The sequence below is a fragment of the Lissotriton vulgaris genome, chromosome 3_1 (genome assembly GCF_964263255.1).
Source record: "Lissotriton vulgaris chromosome 3_1, aLisVul1.2, whole genome shotgun sequence".
Classification (NCBI taxonomy): Eukaryota; Metazoa; Chordata; class Amphibia; order Caudata; family Salamandridae; genus Lissotriton; species Lissotriton vulgaris.
The window spans coordinates 338,279,474-338,300,796 of NC_141689.1; the positions used below are offsets into that span (position 1 = coordinate 338,279,474).

Genomic DNA, 21,323 nt, shown 5'->3' on the forward strand with positions numbered 1-21,323 from the left:
AGGAAATGGGTGGGGATTTCAGTCTTTGTAAAAAAAACTGTTAGCAACCAATGAAAAGTGTTATTTTAAGGTCACATGACTTGACGCACTGACGCTGCGCGCACCGGAGCGCTTCGGGGGGCGTATACGCGGCGCGAACGTAGGCGCTTCCGGGGGCGCATACGCGGCGCGAACGTAGGCGCATACGCGGCTCGAACGTAGGCGCTTCCGGGGCGCATACGCGGCGCGAACGTAGGCGCTTTCGAGGTGCATACGCGGTGCGAACGTAGGCGCTTCCGGGGGCGCTTATGCGGCGCGCCGAAGTGACGTTTTGATAGTTTCACGGAAATGCAAAATTATTTTCATTTCCTTATTCAAAAAAACTGCTTTTATATGTATGGTACTAAATGTCTTGCGTTTTTATTTACTTTTCATTCATTATTTTTTACACGAACGCAAGTAGCGCTCGGCTGCGCTTTCCGGAGAGCTTACCGGTGCGCGGACCCAAAGCGCCCCCAAAAAAAATGATAAAATGTTTTTTTTAAAATATTATTAGAAAAAAATAATACTAATTAATACTCACACAAATCAGCAAATGAAAAAAAATTGTAGATTACAAACTCGATATAGAAAGGAATTAGCATTTAAAAAACCTATGAAATTCACTGAAAAAACCATAGGTTTCACACCAGTTATAGTTAGGAATTAGCATTTAAAAAACCTATTAAATTCACTGAAAAAACCATAGGTTTCACACCAGTTATAGTTACCTGGAAATTTTACTGACATAAAACCATTGAAACTCCCACGTTATAGTTAGTTGGACTCACTATAACTTGAGCGCCTGCAATGCACTGCTGATGATGTCACATATTACATCACTCATGACGTGGTCACTGACATCACTCATGACATCACTGATGACACCATCCTTGTGACAGAGTGACAGACCTCCTTTCAGTGTAATGTAACCCTTAAAACACATATTCAAAAATAGAAATTAACATTTTCAAAAAAATGGAGATACCCATACCAGTTACAACAACCAATTCAGTAATTCCACCATCTATATACACATCCACTCATTCACCAACAGTTCTATATAGTCACTCATACATATACTCACTTATCATATGTAGTGATACACCTATACATCCTGTTACACACCGACAGTCATCCAAAAGTTACTCACACACATACTCACACTTGCAAATAAACTATTGAACATCCATTTATTTGCATATAGAACTATACAAACACTACCACTTTACTTCTATGGAAATTTACACATACTTACTCTCTTAAACAATCACTTATAGAAACACATATTTATTTAAACAGGAACTCTTACAATCTCTTGCTCTGACATATACTCACTTATATACATCAATACTCACATATAATAGATTAAAACATATGTAGTTACTGATAAAGACACTAGTGAGACAGTCATTCACTCACTAACACACACATATACACACTCATCCACCCATACAGTCCTGCACATATGCTGTCTTCAAAACGCATACAAACAGTGAGTCAGTTACCAACCCATGCAGCCACTTATACACAAAGTGAAACACTGATACATATATTTCAATATTTAAAAGTTACTCGCTAATATATGTATTCACTAAGATACACTTAATAAGGCAGTTAACAAATCATTTTTTTAATAAAAAAAATCCATTTACACACTTATTTAACCATTTATTCTTCCATCGAACGTTACAAATACATGTATATAAAAAATTTATTTTTCAGAAAGACACACATTCACTGGATGGTGTCATCAGTGATGTCATGAGTGATGTCACTGACCATGTCATGAGTGATGTAATATGTGACATCATCAGCAGTGCATTGCAGGTGCGCAAGTTATAGTGAGTCCAACTAATTATAACGTGGGAATTTCAATGGTTTTATGTCAGTAAAATTAACAGGTAACTATAACTGGTGTGAAACCTATGGTTTTTTCAGTGAATTTAATAGGTTTTTTAAATGCTAATTCCTAACTATAACTGGTGTGAAACCTATGGTTTTTTCAGTGAATATAAATATGTATATATATATATTTCACAACAATAATGCACCTGTCGATTTTCTTTATTGCTTTCATCAGGCAAAGACTTAACCTCTGGTCGATCAGAGCTGCTTGTAGTGTTGGACTTTTCAGCATCACTTTTCATTGTATAGGGCTGCTGCACATGTGGAACGGAAATCAAATGCTGTCCATCATTAGCAGGAGAAGTAGGCAATCCTTCTGTGACAAGGCCTCTAAGGGCGACTGATGTCTGTACACCCTGAGGGTGAATAGGCTGTGATTGTTGAAGCAGCTGCTGCATGTGTGGAAGGTTTGCAAATGAAGACCCCACAATTTGCATTAAACTCATGAAGTTGATCTGCTGGAGCTGAAATGAAGATAAAAAAATGAAACATTTAATGAGGTATCTTAACACAAGTTCGGCACATAATAAAATAACTGACATTTAAAAAGACAAATACACCAATTAAGCACTTACACCATTAAATAATTTTACTTTCATTGTATTTTATCTGATTTCTTAAACATTGTGAAATTCCTTTATTTTTTTTTAATTTTTTATTTTTATTAAACAGCATGAGAATTACAATTGAATCATAGGTGTAATAGGGTTTACTAAGAAAAAAAACGAGAGAAGAGCAGAACAGAAAAAGGGAAAAGCAAGTTAAACATCAAAGCAAGTAATTGATTTTCCCAAACAGAATCAGTCAAGTTACAAAGCATAAGGTAGCAGGTACATACAATACAAAAAACAAATCTTAAATAAAAGTACCCCAGATTTTATCCAATTTCATTAATGAGCGTACTCCTCTTATTTTAGCTAATGAGGACTCCATACTATATGTTTCTTTCACCAGGGACCACCATTCCATAATATGTGGTGGATTCCGGGATATCCACACCCGAGCAATGGTCAATTTAGCACAAGAAAGTAGAATAGTTATAAGATCTTCCTGGGGGCTGTTCTGGGTCTGTACACCGAACAGTACAATTGCTGCATTGAGAGAAAAAGGTCTTCCAAGTTTTTGATTCAGAACCTGCGCTATGCCCAATCAAAACTCCGCCAGTTCCGGACATGAGAATAGCATGTGTTCTAAGCCTGCCGCTATTAGATCGCATTTGGGGCACTTAGACCGATCGTTTGTTGGGCTATTTAAGGACCATTTAGATATTCTTTCTGGGGTATAGTACAACAAACATACTGTTTTAAATTGTTGTAATCTTAGACTAGAGGACTGTACTGACCTATTGATGCCGCTGAGTGCGGAAGAAATCTGAATAACAGTTATGTTTGTGCCCAATCTCATACTCCATTTCTCGGCCAGCTTCGCACGGTCATCAGCCTTATAGGAGTTGAGACATCTATAGCCCTCGCTAATTATTGATTTAATCTTAGCAGAGTAAAAACAGTTCCAAATATCGGAGTCTGAAATCTTTCTCAAATTCATACTACATATGAGATAATCACGAATTTGTAAGTATTTAAATCGCGAGGGTTCGACCAGTTTATAAAGAATCTTTAATGTCTCAAAGTCCATAAAGCTGTTATGGCTGTAGAGAGCCCCCAGAGTTTTTATTCCAGAAATAGCCCAAATGTTGCAGGCTCCATCATGAAAGATTCCAGGAAGTCCTGGATTGCCCCACAGGGGAAGTTCAGGATGAAAGAGCGAAGTCTTACATAAAGTGAGAATCGAAAGCCAGATTTTAACACTTTCTCTTGCAGTCTTAAATTTGACCCTTTTAAAATAGTTGGGGTCATTCACTTTAGCTAAAAACATATTGGAGTCCTCACCCAACATAAATTTATGAAAATAATATTGATTATTTGGATTGAACAGGCTACAGAGACGACCAAGAAAGGCTGCAAAACAATATAGCCTAAAATCAGGAAAATTAAGCCCCTCTTGTTTTGACGAGAGCTTAAGCAAAGCAATTGACAGACGGGCTTTTTTATATCCCCAGATATAACTGCTAAGAACCCCGTCCAATCGTTTGAAAAACGAATTATTTAATCGTAAAGGAATAGACCTAAATAAATAGAGAAATTTAGGAAGTATCTTCATTTTAATTAAATTGATACGGCCAATAATACTAAGCGGCACCTTATGCCATTTTCTTAATGTTACAACGGTTTCCTTAAATAGGGCCTCATAGTTAAGTACAATTATTTAGTTAATTTTAGGAGAGATGCTAACATCTAGATATGTAGTCGTTCTACATACCCCTTGTACTGGAACCTGGGGTTTATAGTTCATTAATATCTGTGTTTTATTAGTGTTTAATTTGTAGCTGGACACTGCCCCAAATCTGTTAGCCTCCTCTATTATTCCATGTAGAGCTTCTACCACATCTGTGGAGTATATCGTCAGCGTTGGCTGTAATTTTTGAAGAGTTCAGAACAAAATCAAAAGGAGTAATTCGAGGGTAGGAGCCAAGCAGGCATTTGAAATGGCCGCATAGTCGCTCGGCTCCGTGAGCCCTTTCGCCCCACGCGCCTATCCTGACGTCTATCCTGAGCCACGAAGGCATACTTTAATAGGAGAAAGAAAACGAGCACCTACCGTTTGCTCCCGAAGCTCCTGTGTGCAACAGATCCTGAGAACGGTCCCCGACTGCTCCGCGGCCCACGCGGTGATGAGACCGGGGCGTTGACTCGGCAGGGCCTCCGGCCGCAGCTGCAGCACCGGCGGCCGTTGATGGCGGTAGGGGGCCTGTCGGTGGGTGCCGTTGACATGAAGGACAGCTGCTAGCGGTGAAGACCCGGTCCGCTTGGCGGTGACCCTTGAGGGGCAGTGTGGTGGCACAGGATCGGAGGGGGCGCATGCCTCCTACCCCCTCCCCAAACTTTGCTGCCCGGGCATAGCCAAGGACTGCCCCCGACATAGGCGGGCGACTCCCGGGGCCCGGCAGGGATTTTAGCCTTTTGGTGGCTCTCCTTTCAGGAGCCTGCCTCACAGCTTTTTGCCCCGGGGACGCATCCCGTGGCACCCTCGCGGTGAGGCCTGGTCCCTGATAGTGGTGAAGAGGGACGGGGCCGACTGGATTAAGATGGCGGCTGGTGCCCTCCTCTACGGCCCGCGCCCACGTCAGGTGGCTGTTGCACGGATGGGGCCGGGATGCTCGCAACATACGCAGGAGTTCACATCCTGGGACGTGTTGGCTGCCCTAACAGTTTTGCACGAGACCATGATTTGCCATGCCCGGGACCTGGGTGAAAGAATGGACGCCTTTGCTGTCTCGCCGTCTCTAGCGGCCACGGTCCGATTCCAGGGGGCTGCCGCTGAACTTGCTGCTGAGTCCATGGAGGAAGTTCCAGCTCCGCAGAGGCACCGGGAGCCGCTTGAGGTCCGGGCTCCCGTGCCCGCGCGGACCGACTTGATTGCTCGTATGGATGTCTCCTTGGGACACATGTCCAACTGGCGGCTGGTGATTGAGCGCTGTTTTCCCTCTTGGACTGGCCTGGTTATGTCGCGGCGGTGGCCGAACTGTGAGACTCTCCTCTCCTGGATGATGTTATTATCTGTGAGCTTTGGGAAGTTCCCGAGACCGGCGTCGATATTGCCTGATCTTTGCCGTCTATACTTAGATGGATTTGGATTGTTGTGCTCTTCTATGGCTGCGCCCCAACCGGACCCACCCATATTGTTTGGACCCTCAGGACTGTGCTTTAAATTGATTAACGAGTGGACTTCTGGCGGTACCGCTGCCAGACAGGGTCAGGGATGATGTGGTTCATGGTCTATTGGCTTTATTGTTGGCAGCCGGTGCAGTGGGTATGTTCGATCGATATTTCATCGCTATTGTGCTCGGGATTTGTTATTTTTCATTACAATATTGCTTCCTTTCTGGGATTTCCGAGGTGTAGGGGTGAAGGGCGGGGCCGGGCGGCACGATGAGGGCCCTCCTCCGCTTATTTTCTTTTCTTCTTTCCCCTATCTTTCTATATTTCGGGTCTCTATTAGGGCGACAGGCACGCTGCTGGGGGGGGGGTAGGCCATGGCCTTCTGCGGGTGTGCAGGGTGGGGGGTTGCGGGATGGGTGTTTGATCGGTGTTTGTTTATATGGCCCTTTAGTCTTTTTTCTCTTTTTAGTGTCGTCGTCGCTCACGCTCTTTGCGGTATGTTTGATGTTGAGGGGCGGGGGTTAGGCTTGCTACACGCTGGGGTTGCGCCTGCATTTCTTCTGCTTTGTATATCTTATCCCCCGATATTCTTCCGTATTAATACTGTTTTTAGATATCCTGATTCGCACACTATTGCGGGACTGTGTACGACTGTGCGACACCTCTTCCTTAGTTCTTTATTTGAAAATGAACCTCTTAAATCCTGATTTCAAGCTGTTGTGTCTGCTTACAAGCTATGTACTGTTATTTTATGACCCCGGGTTTCGAACTGCTATAACTATATATATTGCTTGCAGTATTCTCGCTCTCTTTAGCGGCCGTCCGGGATGGTTGTAGGCCCAAACTTGTAACTGCATGTACTACAAATAAAGGTTAAAAAAAAAAAAAAAAAAAAAAAAGGAGTAATTCGAGATTGAGCCTGTAGAGCATAAAGAAATGGTTCCATAAAGAGCGCAAACAGCAAGGGTGACAAAGGGCACCTTTACTGAGTGCCTCGAGATATTATAAAACTGGAAGATATCATCTCTGCGTAGCTAATCTTAGCAGTTGGGTGATCATATAAGGCTTGTATCCAGTTTAAATATTTATCTTTAAAACCAAGTGCTATCAATGTTGACCAGAGATAATCCCACCCCACTCGGTCGAAGGCTTTTTCAGCATCCAACAGTATCATACCGAGTGGGGTGGAACTCGTCTCTGCCATATTGAATGCCGTTATAGCCATGTTTACATGAGCTGTTGTGTCTGCCAATGACAAATCCATGCTGTTGGGGAGTCACCAGATGCGGGATGAGTGGGGCCAATCGTGTAGCTAAAACTTTGGCAAAAATTTTTGCGTCAGTATTAATGAGTGAAATGGGTCTATATGACCCACACTCATCAGCTGGTTTATTCTTTTTTTTAAAAAATACAATCTTTGCCGTATTCCACGAGTTAGGGGCTTTCCCACTTTAACCAATCGAACTGATTACCTGGCTAAAAAGCGGAAGTAATTCATCAATGCAGAGTTTATATAATTCTAACGGTAACGTGTCTTCCCCAGAGGCTTTACCCGATGGCAAGGTGGCAATTACGGATCGGATCTCTGCCGTAGTTATATTCTCTGTCAGTGAATAGAGTCCCTCTATTTCCCTATCCTTTATTATATTAACGCCCAAATATTTTTGTATATTATCCATAGTAGGATAGCTTTCGGGGGTATATAGGACTCGATAGTAATTAACAAATTGTTCCAATATCTGTACTGGTTGATTATATGACAGATTGTTAGGTCCCTTTATTTTTTAATCAATGTTTTAGAATTATCGTCCGCAACTTTATATACTAAAATTTTGCCAATCTTATCTCCACTCTCGTATTGGGATAGATGATATTTGTGCAGTTTTATGCTGCTTTTTTCCCTAAGTGTAGTTTTCAAGGCAGATTTAAGATTCACCAGCTCATAACCCAGTTCAGCTGTGTTTTTTGTGCCCTGACATAGAGCCTCTGCTAATTGATTTTCTAATGAGAGTATATTCAGACGCTCGTTTACACTCCAAGTTCAGCCTCCAGACAAACTGATGGGTAAACCCCCTTATACTGGCCTTACAGGCATCCCATACCACAGTAAGTGGTGCAGAGTTGGTATTTATTTCTATAAACTCCGTCAAATGTTTCTTAAGTTGCAAGATAAACTCTTTATTAGATAGTAAATATCTGGGAAACGTAAAAAGCCTAGGGCCCTTCCTTTCTTGCGAAATATTTAAAGAGAGAACGATCGGGTTGTGGTCAGAAGTGACCCTTGGACATATCTCCATGATACTGGTTGCTATGATCTCATCAGAAGCCCAGGCCATATCAATACCTGTACATAGTTTATGTGGTGCAGAATAATAAGTGTACCCTGCTACGTTAGAATGTAATATACGCCACACATCCTTTAAATTATGTATACGTCCTAATTCTGTAATGGCAGTTCGTGACCTACGCATCCTTTGAAAACCTCCACGTTTAGTAGTATCTATGTCATAATTCATTATACAGTTAAAGTCCCCCATGATTATATGCTCTCCTTCCCATTCCAACAATTCAATATTCAACCGGTCAATGATAGAAGAAACGTCTGTATTCGGTCCATATATGACACAGAAAACATAATTACAGTTTTCCAAAAGCAATTGAGCAATAGCCCATCTTCCCCCAATATCTACGGCAGTTTTAACTACTTCTAATCTGAACTGTTTCTGTTTCAAAATAGAGACACCTCGTATTGAAACATTCAGTGCTGAACACACTATTACGTCATAGCCTAATTGCCCAAATAGCTTTCGATCTTTATGGGCAATGTGAGTCTCTGATATTAAAGCTAATTGAGGGTTGTACATTTTCAATTCCTCATGAACTAGTTGTCTCTTATTTCTTCTATTAAGGCCTGCCACATTCCAAGCCAGACATTTCAATCGATACATCTCATTAATGAGTTATCACCTTCCATTCTAGCTCTGCAAATATCTGTACAACTAGCTGTCTTCCTATAACCGGATTTTACAAACCTCATTCTCATTCTGTTATTATTTTTACAATTTTTAACTCTCCTTATGAACCAATCCCTCCTGTACCAATCCACCCCAGGAAATGTGCCCCCTTTATTTCTCTGAATTAACGGCAGTCTATGAACCCTTTGGAGCTGCGAGTCCCAGTCCCAATCAGACAAGTCCGGAAATGCCTTCTGGAACAATTGGACTACATATGCCCTCGGGTCTACCCCTTCAGACCCTTCTGGAATTCCAAAGAGTCTAAGATTTTGTCTCCTTTGCCGGTTCTCCATGTCTTCCAGCTTGTTTTGTAGGCTCCCATTCTGTTCCTGGTGTTTTTTACCAAGATCCTGGAGCGAGCGGACACTTCTTCAACCCCGACAACTCTTTGTTGTAATTCTTCAATGTCCTGGACTATTCCTGCAAGCTTACCGGCCATTTCCAGTAAAGAGTTTAGCATTTTGCCATTGTCTTCCCTCAACTGCATAAAATGTTGTTGTACGTCTTTCCGGGGATCAGTCAGTGCCTGGAGTATAAGACTAAGTGAGGAATGAGTGTCTCCTAGATCGTCAGGGGTAATAGCGCTGGCAGTACTGGTAGTACTGCTGATACTGATTGTAGACGGGTTGTAGCCAGGGTGGTCACTTGCGTTACATCAGGGCTTGAAGTGTGGTTCTTTGCTCGTGGAGCAGCCCCTGGGGCGGACCCTGATATAGTTGTTGCTGTTACCGCTGTTACTGCTGTCACAGACGTAGATGCAGATATAGCTACAGACTGGTTCCCCTCTGATAGAGCCGCTTTTATGCCTACATAAATAGTAGATGGAGAAGGAGGAGGTGGAGGAGGTGGTGTAATAGAGCCAGATACAGGGCGGTCTTTCAGATGGTCTCCCTCCTGTGGACTATTCCCAGAGAGGCACAGTGCAATATTCCTAACCCCACCTTTGGCTTGAATCCACTTCTGAAGAGGGCTTTTTTCAGCAATAAATTTCTCTCGTAATGTTGAGGTAGAGATGGTAGTGTTAGCAACATTAAGGTTCTTCTCTTTCTTTAGTTTGTTCTCTGCTTTGGTCCTCCCCTTCTTGCAGCCAGAAAGCCCAGCTGTGTCCACCGGGGAGCTACCTAAGTCTACCACTTCTCCCGCAAAATCCTCATAATCATCATTAGAACAAGTCTCACCCTGTTCAATAGTTGCGTCGCTAGTAGCATTAATCATCTCAGCTGCAGCTAATGATGCATTCTCTGCCGTTAGATGTACCCCAGAAAGGTCCCCTTCATGCTCCTCAGAAGATAACATAGAGGGAAGCCCCGGATTTACCACATATGATGACTCGGTCAAATCTACTTCCAAAGGAGATTCAAATGATAAATTAACTGGGACCCCTGGTTCTTCTAGTGATTTGTCTGATATCTCTGTATTTTTTGACAGTGAGGTGGTTCTTAGGTCAATAATATTCATTTTGCCCATATTTCTAGGTTTGTGCTGGCCCTTCAGTTTTAAATCCCCAGCCTTGATTTTTTTTATCACCAGTGACATACTTTGCAATGTTGGACACTTCCGACAGTTTCGCTGAGGAAAAACTAAAGTTAAAACAGTTATTCGTGGACTGGGCAAGAGTGGCAACATTGTTGCAGATCTGCACAGGGGTAACAACTGTATAATTCAGGTCTTTGTTAATGGTAGCGCTGTTTCCTGCATTAAGGTTTTTCTCATTAACCACAAGAAAGTCAATTGGATCAATAGCAGCAAGAAAAAAACACGGGGGACGGATCAGCTGCTTACCGGACTGCTGGTCAGCTTTTCCCAGGGATGATACCAATCCAGCTTTGACCGCCGTTGCAGCCATCAATGCCATTGCCGCTACCGCTACCACAGTGTCCGCTCCTTCCGTCATAGGCTCCAAGATTACAGCATTACTTCCCGCTCGAGTCCCTCTAGAGGCTATCTTCGGAGCCATCCTGACTCCCGACAGCGAAACCGTGTCAGGGAGAGTTACGCCTGGAGCTGCTGACAACACGAGACCCAGGAAGCGGAACCCCGACCAACCGAGCAGCCGAGGTATCGACAAATGGGCGACGCACCACAGCCACCCCAGTCGTCTTCCACGAAAACGCAGCATCCGCCGCTGGAGCACTCAGGTGATTTGTCCCTTTTTCGTCTGCAACTTTCGCTCCCTTTTTTATTTTCCCTTTAGTCTCCTTCTCCTTTCCCGTCAAAAAAGCTGCAATAGAGATGGACTACGGCCGAAGCAAGCCATCGAGACTGGCCTGTCTCTGTATCTCCTAAGGGTGCATGGAGCCTCCGAACGAGCTGCAGCTCCGTGGCGTCTCAGCTCGCCATCTTGCTCCTCCCCCCCAACATTGTGAAATTCCTAATCTACACATATGTTTGGTTCAAAATTAAACAAATAATGCTTTTACACAAGATTATTTTGTTGTTTCATATTGTATGGATTTGACTATTGCTTAATAAGTTACTTACCTTTGGTATCGCTCTTTCTGGTGAATTCTCTAACCACAGATTCCTCACCTTTTGAATAACGCTCTCCCCCACATACCCACCAAACTGGATCTGAAAATTTTTCTAAACAATTTCTTTGCGCGCCAGTAGGTGACGCTATGTGGCTCCACATCAGCCTGCCCTGAAAGTGATGTCAGGGCCACATATAACTGCCACCCATGAGTCTTTGATGTCAATTTCTTTCTTATATCTGTTCACTTCGTCAGACACAGAGATTGTGTGAATCCAACAAGTTACTTATCTTTGGTAATGCTCTTGCTGGTAGTGACTATCTAGCCGCTCATTCCTCACCTTTTTAATATTTCCCAAGCATCAGGCTAGATCTGGAAATTTTTCAGCAGTACCTCTGTGTGCCAGAAGGTGGCACCTTGCGGCCCTGCGCAGATGCCATTCTGCTTTGGAAATAAAGTGAGGAGCTTATATAGGTGCACCTCTCGTGCACTAACATCAGTTTCTTTCAAGACTTTCCGTGCCCCCAAACACCGAGACTCAAAAGCAAACTGGTAGACAGTGTGCAGGTTCCTAAACTTGGGATCTTATTAATGGATAACTGGGAGGATTGGTGGATCGGTGAGGAATCTGTAGCTAGATAGGGTCTTTAGGAGAAAAAGCGTTACTGAAGGGAAGTAACTTGTTCTCCTGATAGAGACAACTAGCTGCAGATTCCTCACCTTTAGAATAGATACCAATGCAATACCTTTCTGGAGGAGGGTCTGTGAATGGACTCAAACCAGGAAGTCCTACAGGACTAAGTGGACAATATGCCCTTTTGGCGAGCCCAACTGTCCAGGCGATAGTGCTTCATGAATTTATGAAGGGACGCCGACATAGCTGCCTGGCAAATGCCTAGGACAGAGACTCAGCATGTCAATGCAGTGGTAGCAGCTTTGGCTCTGGGAAAATGAGCACACATTTCTTTCCGGAGGCTGCTTTTTGGCCAGTGTGTTGCAAATCTTAATGCAGTGCTCTGGGATCCACCGGGAGATGGTTCTCTTCTGCACTGCCTTGCCTTTTTTTCTCTAGAAAATCCCACATAGAGCTGACCATCTACCAAGTAGTCTTTGATACGATCTATGTAGAAGCTCAGCACTCTCTTGGGGTCCAAGCAATTGAGTCTCTCCTCCGCAGAGGAGTGAGGCAGAGTAAAGAACACTGCCAGGGTGATGGTCTGACCAACGTGTAACGGCATTACAACTTTCGGCAGGAAGGATGCCAGAGTCGGCCAACCAGATGAGATGGTGATGAGGGACACAGTTCTGGAAGTAAGGAGCTGTAAAGGACAGCTGTGAAGTGGCTTGAATGGAGTGCACATCATATAATTCTGGACCAGATCGGGCAGAGCTTGCCTGGCTACAAGATGGCTGCATAGTTACAAGGTTCCAAGAACCCGGCCAACAATCCACAAGAATCCTGCATTAATCATAGAAATTTATTGGTGTAAACTTGGGAGACTTCTAGAGGAAGACACCGTCCTTCCAATTGCGAGAGACAAACAAAAGGAAATAGAACACAACAAAGTAGTAAAAGCAATCAACACACCTGTGTTGCTGTCCTGGGCCTCGCATCGAGTGCTGTCAGCCAAATCAAGGCACTGTCGCACACCCGGGGACTGCAGGCCACACATCGAGGTGTTCTGTGAAGACTGCTGATTCCACAGAAGGGCAGACGGCGGGTCGGGATGGACTAGCGCCTCGCCCGAGCGTCCTCTGGTCCAGCTGGGAGCTAAGGTAGGACTGGGGCCTGCTCACCGCTGCAGCAGACGCCTCATGCTCTGTGGGCATGCGGCTAGCCGGCTCGCGATCACCGTGCGGTGTGGTGGTGAGCTGCAGAGCTGCGGCGTGTGAAAGAGGAGACTTGTCCTCTTCGAGGACAGAGCCAGCGTAAAGAGGGGGATGTTGAGGGAGGACTCGACGTGGCTCCGCTGCTGCCGCAAGTGGGACAAGATATCTAATGTGGACCTCGGGGCGAGGCAGTGAGAACAGGCATACCCGAAGGCAGTGGATGAGGCTGAGCGAGACAGGCGCTGCACTGGAGGGCCCAAATAGAAGCAGCATTCAGTAAACTCTCCTTACACACGTGCATGGTGCGACATCCACACCCTGTGAGCGAAGGCCTCTTCCAGCTAACCCTGTGCTGCGACCTTCGGGCACGCATTGACTGAGTCTCAGCCCTGATATGGGGCTCTAGCCACTAGCGAGAAGAATAGAGGGAATCGGACCCGCATCTTCACAGCTGTGCAACAGCCTACGTGGCACCAGTCTATACCAACTCTTTCTGCTCTGCGGTGCTGAGGCAAAGAGATTGCTCACAACGGGGGTCGTTGGCTGTGCATTCTTGTTGTAGTAGGGGGGCCCCATGTATGAGCGTATATTTTGTACATTTCTGGTGAAGAACCAAGAGAGTAAAGACCGGAGGCGGGTCCTAGAAGCAGGTAGATTGTCGATGGTGGATACCCGGAGGCCGTGACTTCAGTTCATTCTGACCTGGTCTCAGCTACGTGCACGACCCCCTACACCCGGCAAAGTGGACACATCGTCCATAAGAGGACCTACCTGCCTTGATAATCATGGGTAAAACGGACAAGCTGCAGACCAAACTACAATTCGGAACCCGTAAGACCCCCATACAGCGGGACCCAGAGGCGCAATCGGCGGACTCGGAGCCTGAGACAGTGGAGACTGCGTCAGACCCAGACCTGAAGAAAATACTCTCAGCTATGCAAAGAAGCTTAAACAAAATAGATGGCAAGATAGACACGCTAACATTTCGTATGGACCGGATGACAAAGCGAATAGACAAGCATACCGAAAGACTGGACACAGTGGAACAAAGGGTCTCCACGGTGGAAAATACGGTGCATGCTGATACGTAAAGTACTAAGAGAGAAGACAAACTCATCAGAGTAATACAGCTTAAAACAGAAGACTTAGAATTCAGATCCAGGAGAAGCAACATTCAGATCATAGGAGTGCCAGATACCACAAACAGACAATATAGAGAAATTAATCTAAACCCTACTCTGCGTTAGGTAGAGACACTTTCTCTGCAATCTTCACCCACGTCGCCCGACTGCACGACCTCAACATCATCTCCTATGCCGATGCCACCCAGCTGATCCTCTCCCTCACAAAGGACCTCCACACCGCCAAAACCAACCAGCCACATCACACCCTACCTGAGAAACCTGCACTGGCTGAGAGGATAACCTTCAAGCTCATCACCCACGCACACAAGGCACTCCACAACATTGGACCAGCGTACCTAAACAAACGACTCAACTTCTACACCCCGACCCGACAGCTCCGCTCCGCCGACCTCACCCTTGCCACAGTCCCCTGCTTCCGAAGAGCGACCTCCGGCGGCAGATCATTCTCCCACCTCGCCGCCAAGACCTGGAACACCCTCCCCGCCCACCTACGGCAGACCAAAGACCTGCTAACCTTCAGAGGACTCCTCAAGACCTGGCTCTTCGAGCAGTAGCAGTTCTCTGCCCTAGCTGGCACTTGGATGTCATGATAGTTAGGCCTGCACACTGCAGGGCCTCTAAAACATTCCCCAGGTGGATCAGGTGATCTTGTCACATGTAGCTAAAGACAGCAATATCATCGAGATATGCCACAACAAAGCCCTCCAAGCCAGCAAGGACTTGATTCTAAGCATGGGCGAATTTTGCGAATCTCGCGTTCGCGAATTTTGCGGATTTGCGAACTCGCAATCCGCAAAATCCGCGAATTCTCGCGGATTTTTTTTTTTTGGTGTTTGCGCGGGTTTCTGCCAGTTCGCGAGGGTTTTGTACAATGTCGCAAATTGCGAACTTACCTGTCGGGTCGCAAGTTTCGCGAACTTGTTGTTTCTACGTGTCCAGCCTGTTTGGGACACTCTTCTTCATCACTGCCACTCTCTGTCACCACTGCCACTCTCTGACTACTCATGCCACCCTCTGGCCCACCCATGCCACCCTCTGTTTCATCACAGCACCCTCTGGTTGTCCAGTCAGTGTACATTATTGTGGCAACGCAAGCACACCTTCCCTGCCTCAAGTGACCTGAATTAATTTGGGGCTGATTAATGTGTCACAGAATATTTTTTTAGCTGGCACCTGCTTCCTTAGTGCTTCCTGATTAGTGATCTTTTGCACTTGCTAAGTGCTTTCATTGTTGCAAAATTAGTTACAACACCTGCCCTGCCCCAACTGACAATAATGAATTAGGGGCTGATTAATGGATTTGAACCTCCAGCCTGGCTCCTGCTTGTCTCCCTTAGCTGTAATTCAGGACCTTTGTGGCATATGTGTAACTATTCTGAGGTTCAGAGCAGGGTCACATAATAGTTGCAACTGGCAACTGAACTCTGGAGGGGCCCCTCAGGAAGCACTACAGGAAATGGCTACTAATGATGAGCCTGAACTTTTGAACCTGGTAAGTAGTTTCAGTTTTGCTAAGATCGTATTTCTGCAATTTTGCACTTATTCGCGGGGCGCGAAGTTGTACTGGGAAGCCGCGAACTCACGCGAACAGTGCGAGCAGTGCGAGCAAAATCCGCTGCTCGCGGATTTGGCGGGAGATTCGCGAATCTCGCGGATTGCGAATTTACCGAAAATCCGCAAAATCCGCGAGCGAAACGGATTTTCCGCCCATGCTTACTTGATTCACCAATCTTTGGAAGATGGCAGGGGCATTTTTTAAACCAAAGGCCATAACAGTAAACTGAACAATGCAGTCTTTTCTTTGGCTCCTGGGGCCATGCCAATCTTCCAGTACCCTACAGGTAAGTCAAAGGTACTGAGGAATTTGGCTGCACCCAATTTGTCTAACAATTCATCAGCCCTTGGAATGGGGTGTGTGTCTGTCTTGGTGACAGAATTGAGACCGCTGTAGTCCACACAAAACCTAATTTCTAGCTTTTCACCCAGGGGGGTGAGGTTTGGGGACTAGGACCACAGGGCTGGGCCAGGGACTCTCAGAAGGTTCAATCATCCCCAACTCTAACATCTTGCTCACTTCAGCTTTGAAGCTCTCCTTAACTTGGTCAGGCTGTCGATAGATCTTTGTTTTGATGAGCAAGCTGTCTCCAGTGTCCACATCATGGGTACACCAGTGCATCTGACCAGGGGCCAAGGAGAAGAGCTAATCAAACTACTATAGGACCTGCCTGCAGTGAGCATGCTGTTAGTCAAAGAGGGTATCCGAGTACATAACTCCATCCATGACCAAGCATTGGGGCTGTAAGAGAGGAGGTCAAGGAGAGGTTGACTCTGTCTGTTGATCCTCATCAGTAACCATTGGAATTGTCAGCCCTGTCACAGAAACGTTTCAGGCAATTCACATGGCTCACCCTCTTGGGGGTCCTGAAAGTGCCCAGCTCTACCAAGTAGGTACCCTCACTTTTCTTTTTTTAAGATGGGGTAAGGTCCACGCCACTTGTCTTGGAGAGCTCTTGGAGCCACACCTCCAAAAACCACACCTTTTGCCCATGTTGAAACTCCACCAGTGTAGCTTTCTGGTCATATCACAGCTTCTGGAGCTGTTGGATGGCCTCACGATTTTCTGGATGTCTTTTCCACGTACTCTGCCAGTCTAGAGCTAAGGCCTAGTACATAGTCCACCACATCTTGCTTAGGTTCATGGAGGGATCTCTTCAAGCCTTCTTTTACAAGAGCAAGGGGTCCCGTTAAACGATGGCCAAACAGACATTAGAAGGGGAGGAAACCCTACTCCCTTCTGAGGTGCTTCCCTGTAAACGAAGAGCAGGCATGGCAGGAAGACATCTCATCTCCTTTTGAGTTTTTTTCAGGGAGCCCCATGATCATGCCTTTTAATATCTTGTTGAACCTTTCAACCAGACCATTGGTTTGTTGGTGATAAAGTGTAGTGAATTTGTAGTTCACTCCACACATGTTTTAGGTAAGCTGACATGAAGTTGGCACCTTTGTCAGAAACGACCTCCTTAGGGAACCCTACCCTGGTAACGATACCAATGAGGGCTATAGATTCTGCAGGAGCTGTAGTAGACCTAAGGGGAATTGCTTCTGAATACCTGGTAGCATGATCCACTACTACCAGTACATATGGGTTTCCTAAGGCTTCCATACTATGTCCACACCAACCTGCTCAAAGGGAACCCCGACCACTGGGAGTGGAATTAAGGGGGCCTTTGACACCGGAACTGAAAAACTCCTTTACTTTATATCTAGGGGGCTGAGCTCTTGGGTGCATGAAGTAGCACACTTGGCACACACTTACTTGAACTTCCCTGACTCATTCCTCTCTTAGTTAGAGCACTACCCTAAACTGTATGGCCATTGTCCTGATGATGACCTGCAATCATTCAGGTTGGTGGCAAACAGATCATGGCAGGGCTCTCCCACATTGCTGGAAGATGTCTTAAGCCACCTCAGATTAGAACTGCCATGTGTGATCTGCTAGGCAATGTCAGCACAGGTAGTCTGCCCACATGTTAAAATATCCAGTCAGGTGCTGAACGATCTGGAAATGCCCAGAGTGTTCAGATACTTCTAGTATTATAAAGCTTCCGAGCCCATGCCCATGACCCTACTTGGCAGTCGTGTTGTCCTTTAAAACCTGTACCAGCTTCCTCTTGATGGTCTGGAAGAACGCCTTCAGAGCCAAGCGAATCACTTGCAACTCCAGCACATTGATTTGGAGGGGAGTTTCTTGCTGAGATCAGCGCCCTCTAATTTCCACCTCTGCCAGGTGGCCTCATGCAGGAAGCTGGCTCTCTGTATAGTGTACTAAAACAAATTACACTGTGTAGAGAGTCCAGTGGATCCCCAAATGGTATACAGAGGTAAAAGAAGATAATACTAAGGCCCTTTTTGTGGTTGTGTGGGCGATCAGTTAGGCTTAACAGAGGGTGCTAAGCATTTCTTGTACTTACGAAGACAATAAATGAGATAACACTTAAGAATAAATCTGAGACCTAATAATATTTAAAAGATTTGTATGTAATTTTTAAGATCAAAACACAGTTCTAGGGTACATAATTTTCGAAAATATATCACTTCTGTGCGAAATTATGCACCATTGAAAACAATGGGGAAAAGGTAGAAAGAAGCATATACATTCAGGATGAGGGTCTTGGAAGCTGGTGCGCAAAGACGAAGGGGGTGACTTGAAAATACACTGCACAGGCAGACTTACAGGCAACTCCGATGAGCTCCTTTGAGGGAGGAGGTCGCAATGGCTTGGGGACCACAGGAGCACAGCAGGTTGGTCAGTGCCAGGGCCGGTGAGGCTGGGTGCAGTGCGAACAGGTCAGCTGGGCGTTGTGTATCTTGAGATCCTCACGGTCACAAGCAGGCAACTTGGAGATGCGGTCTCAGGACAGCTGGGCTACTCAGGAAATGGGTCTCGGGCGTCTTAACTTCCCTCGATGGGTGCTTGTTTCTGGTGTTTTGGGAGTCCGGTGTGGGCTCTCTTCTCGATGTCTGCCGCCGGAAGTCCAATACCGGGTGTAATGGTATGCCGCAGCTTCGGTATGTCCTGGCACAGTGGCGTTGAGTCCATTGGGGCATTCAGGTGTTGCCCTACCAATGCAATGAGCCCAAGGCCCCATTTAGAAATTGTTCTACTTCTGACGCTAATTCCAGCAATCAGGACTCCTGATTGGAATGGAATTAGCATCAGAAGTAGAACGAGGGACGCTGAAGGGGGTGGGGCTGCGGCAGCACTCCGGGTGAGTGACAGCGCAATAGTGGGCATGTTCGTTTTTGGGCTGGTCATTTTTAAGAACAGCCTAAACATGCGCACTAAACCTTCCCTTATGAAAGCGAGGGTTACTTCATTCGCAGCCCTCGGTCTCCTAATGGGCAGGGAGTGACCCTGCTCCAGGCCAATCCTGGCGCTGCTGGACTCTGGAGCAGCGTATGCATTGGCTGAGAGCCTGGAACTGTTGTACCTTTTCCTGCTTTTCCTGCTGCTGTGACCTATAATTATACAGTCTTTTTTTTTTTTTTTTAAACTCTTTATTCGTGACTGTTACAGGATGTCTTACATTTCTGTACATTTTCTTATCGTAACATACATCAGTCTTTTCCATTTTCAAACCCAGAAGCTTGTGGGATCAGTGCATTTCAGTTTCAAATTGCTTATCAGAGCATCCCCAGGATGGTTCCCATATGTACTCCGTACCCTCCAGGATTGTGTCCGTCGTAAGTAGCATACCCCAACTGTCCCCTCCTCCCCAACCGCCCGCCCACCCCCTGTCTCCTGGTCGTCCTCACTCGTACACTCCACATCCCGGGTCAAGGTGGCACTATGTGTGTCTGAAGTGGTAAAAGCCGTAGGTCTGGTCTAGCCGATGTGAGTCACATTGGTGCCCTGTAGGCCTCGTCCCCCTCCCGCCATCTTTGCGAGTTCATCCCACCGGGCCTCCCGAGCAGTCCAGGTCTATCTCCTCCAGGTCTACCATCATTAAGTCCCAATCCTGAGCTATAGGATATTTGCGCAGGCCCTTGCTCTCCTCGTCTCGCAGCGCCGCGGATTCTGCCTTGCCCCACTTCAGCAAGTCGCTGCGCCACGTTTCTATCTGCGGGGCCCTGGGTGACTTCCATCTCATGGTGAGCACCCTGATCGCCAGCACCAGTGCCAGGTCCGTAAACCTCAGCTGTGCCTTGCATGTCTTGGGCCGCTTTCTATTCCCCAACAGGCATGGTAACGCTCCCTCAGGGATTCGGAGTGTTGTTATGGAGTGTAGTGTATGTTTGATCGTTCCCCAGTAAGAGTGTAACTTCGGGCATGTCCACAGCATGTGGAGAATATGTGCCTCATCCTGGTAACATCTCGGGCAGCAATGTGCGGTGGCAGGGAACATCCGATGCAGCCTCTGGGGTGTAAGGTAAGCTCTGTGGAGAACCATGGCCTGTATGAACTGAAACTTAACATTCCTAGACACCCGTCTATGATGGCCTAAAATAATTTTCCACTCCCCGTCTGTAATGTCTTCCCCTGAGTCTGCAGTCCAGGACTCCCTAAGTGTAGCAATCGGTGAAGGTACATGTTCCCTGATGCCAGTGTATAGCCATTTCACTAGGTGTCTCCCCGCTCCCATGTAGTGTAAGAGATGTACTAATTCATGCTGTTCCGGTTTCGTCCTTTGCGGGGCCCAAGCCCGTCTGACATAGTGCGTCACCGAGGCGTGTAGTAGGTAGAAGCGTGAAGGTGCTCCCGTGGCCTGCACAAATGAGTCATGTTCCAGCAAGGTGTCATCGCCGAACAGGTCTCCCACCCTGTCCACTCCTGTCTCCGCCCAGGGTCGCAATCTGCGCCGTGTTAAGGTCCCCTGCGGTGTCGGGAGTCCCAGTAGTGGTATGTTGTCTGCATATGGGGGGGTCCCATTCGAGTACGACAGCGCTTTCTTCCAGCAGGTCAAGGCCACGTGCAGGAGGGGGTGGCAGTCCCCAGGAATTCTAGCATTGGGCAAGAGGAGGGAGTGCAGGTCTCCCCGCGCCAGTTTGTCCTCCGTGTAAGCGATCTCATGCAAGTCCCTGCCCCCCACCCATCGGGTCAGCCATTGGAGTTGGCTGGCGTAGTAGTAACTGCGCAGGTCCGGCACTCCCAGTCCGCCCTGCCTAGTATGTAGTTGCAGTTTTTTAAGGCTGATCCGCCTCCTCCCCGAGCCCCAGATAAGGGTGATCAATAATGTATCCAGTGAGGTAAATATCTGACGCGGCAGCAGAACCGGTAGGTTCACAAAATAATACAGAATGCGGGGAAGGAGGACCATCTTCGAGACCGCCACTCGTCCCATTACCGATAGGGGCAAGGATGTCCAGAATCCCACGCTACCTCGTATGCCAGTAATGGCCTTACGGATATTACCGTCAATCTGGGCCTCCGGGTCCCGGTAGACCTGTATTCCAAGATACTTGAACGTGGTCGGTGCCACTTGTATGTCGTAGGCCCCGAACTGTATGAGGGGAGGTCGTTGGCCATCTCGAAAGAAGAAGCCCAGGGATTTCCCTGGATTTATAGCCAGCCCAGATATGTCCTCAAATCGCCTGAAGATATCCGCCAGAGACGAGTGGTCTCCCCGCAGGTTTCGGAGGAACACCAGGATGTCACCTATAATTATACAGTCTTGTTGTGAGATCTTGCACTAGTGACAGATTTTCAATGATGACTTC

General features: G+C 46.4%; 1 protein-coding gene across 1 annotated transcript in view; it reads right to left on the reverse strand.

Moving 5' to 3' along the window:
- The window catches only part of CPLANE1 (ciliogenesis and planar polarity effector complex subunit 1), a 2,360,818-nt gene that overhangs the window by 952,116 nt on the left and 1,387,379 nt on the right, over nt 1-21,323 (reverse strand). Inside the window, exon 33 of the mRNA XM_086960545.1 lies at nt 2,073-2,390. Within this exon, the coding sequence (XP_086816671.1) occupies nt 2,073-2,390 (318 nt within the window). The remainder of the gene's footprint in view (nt 1-2,072; nt 2,391-21,323) is intronic.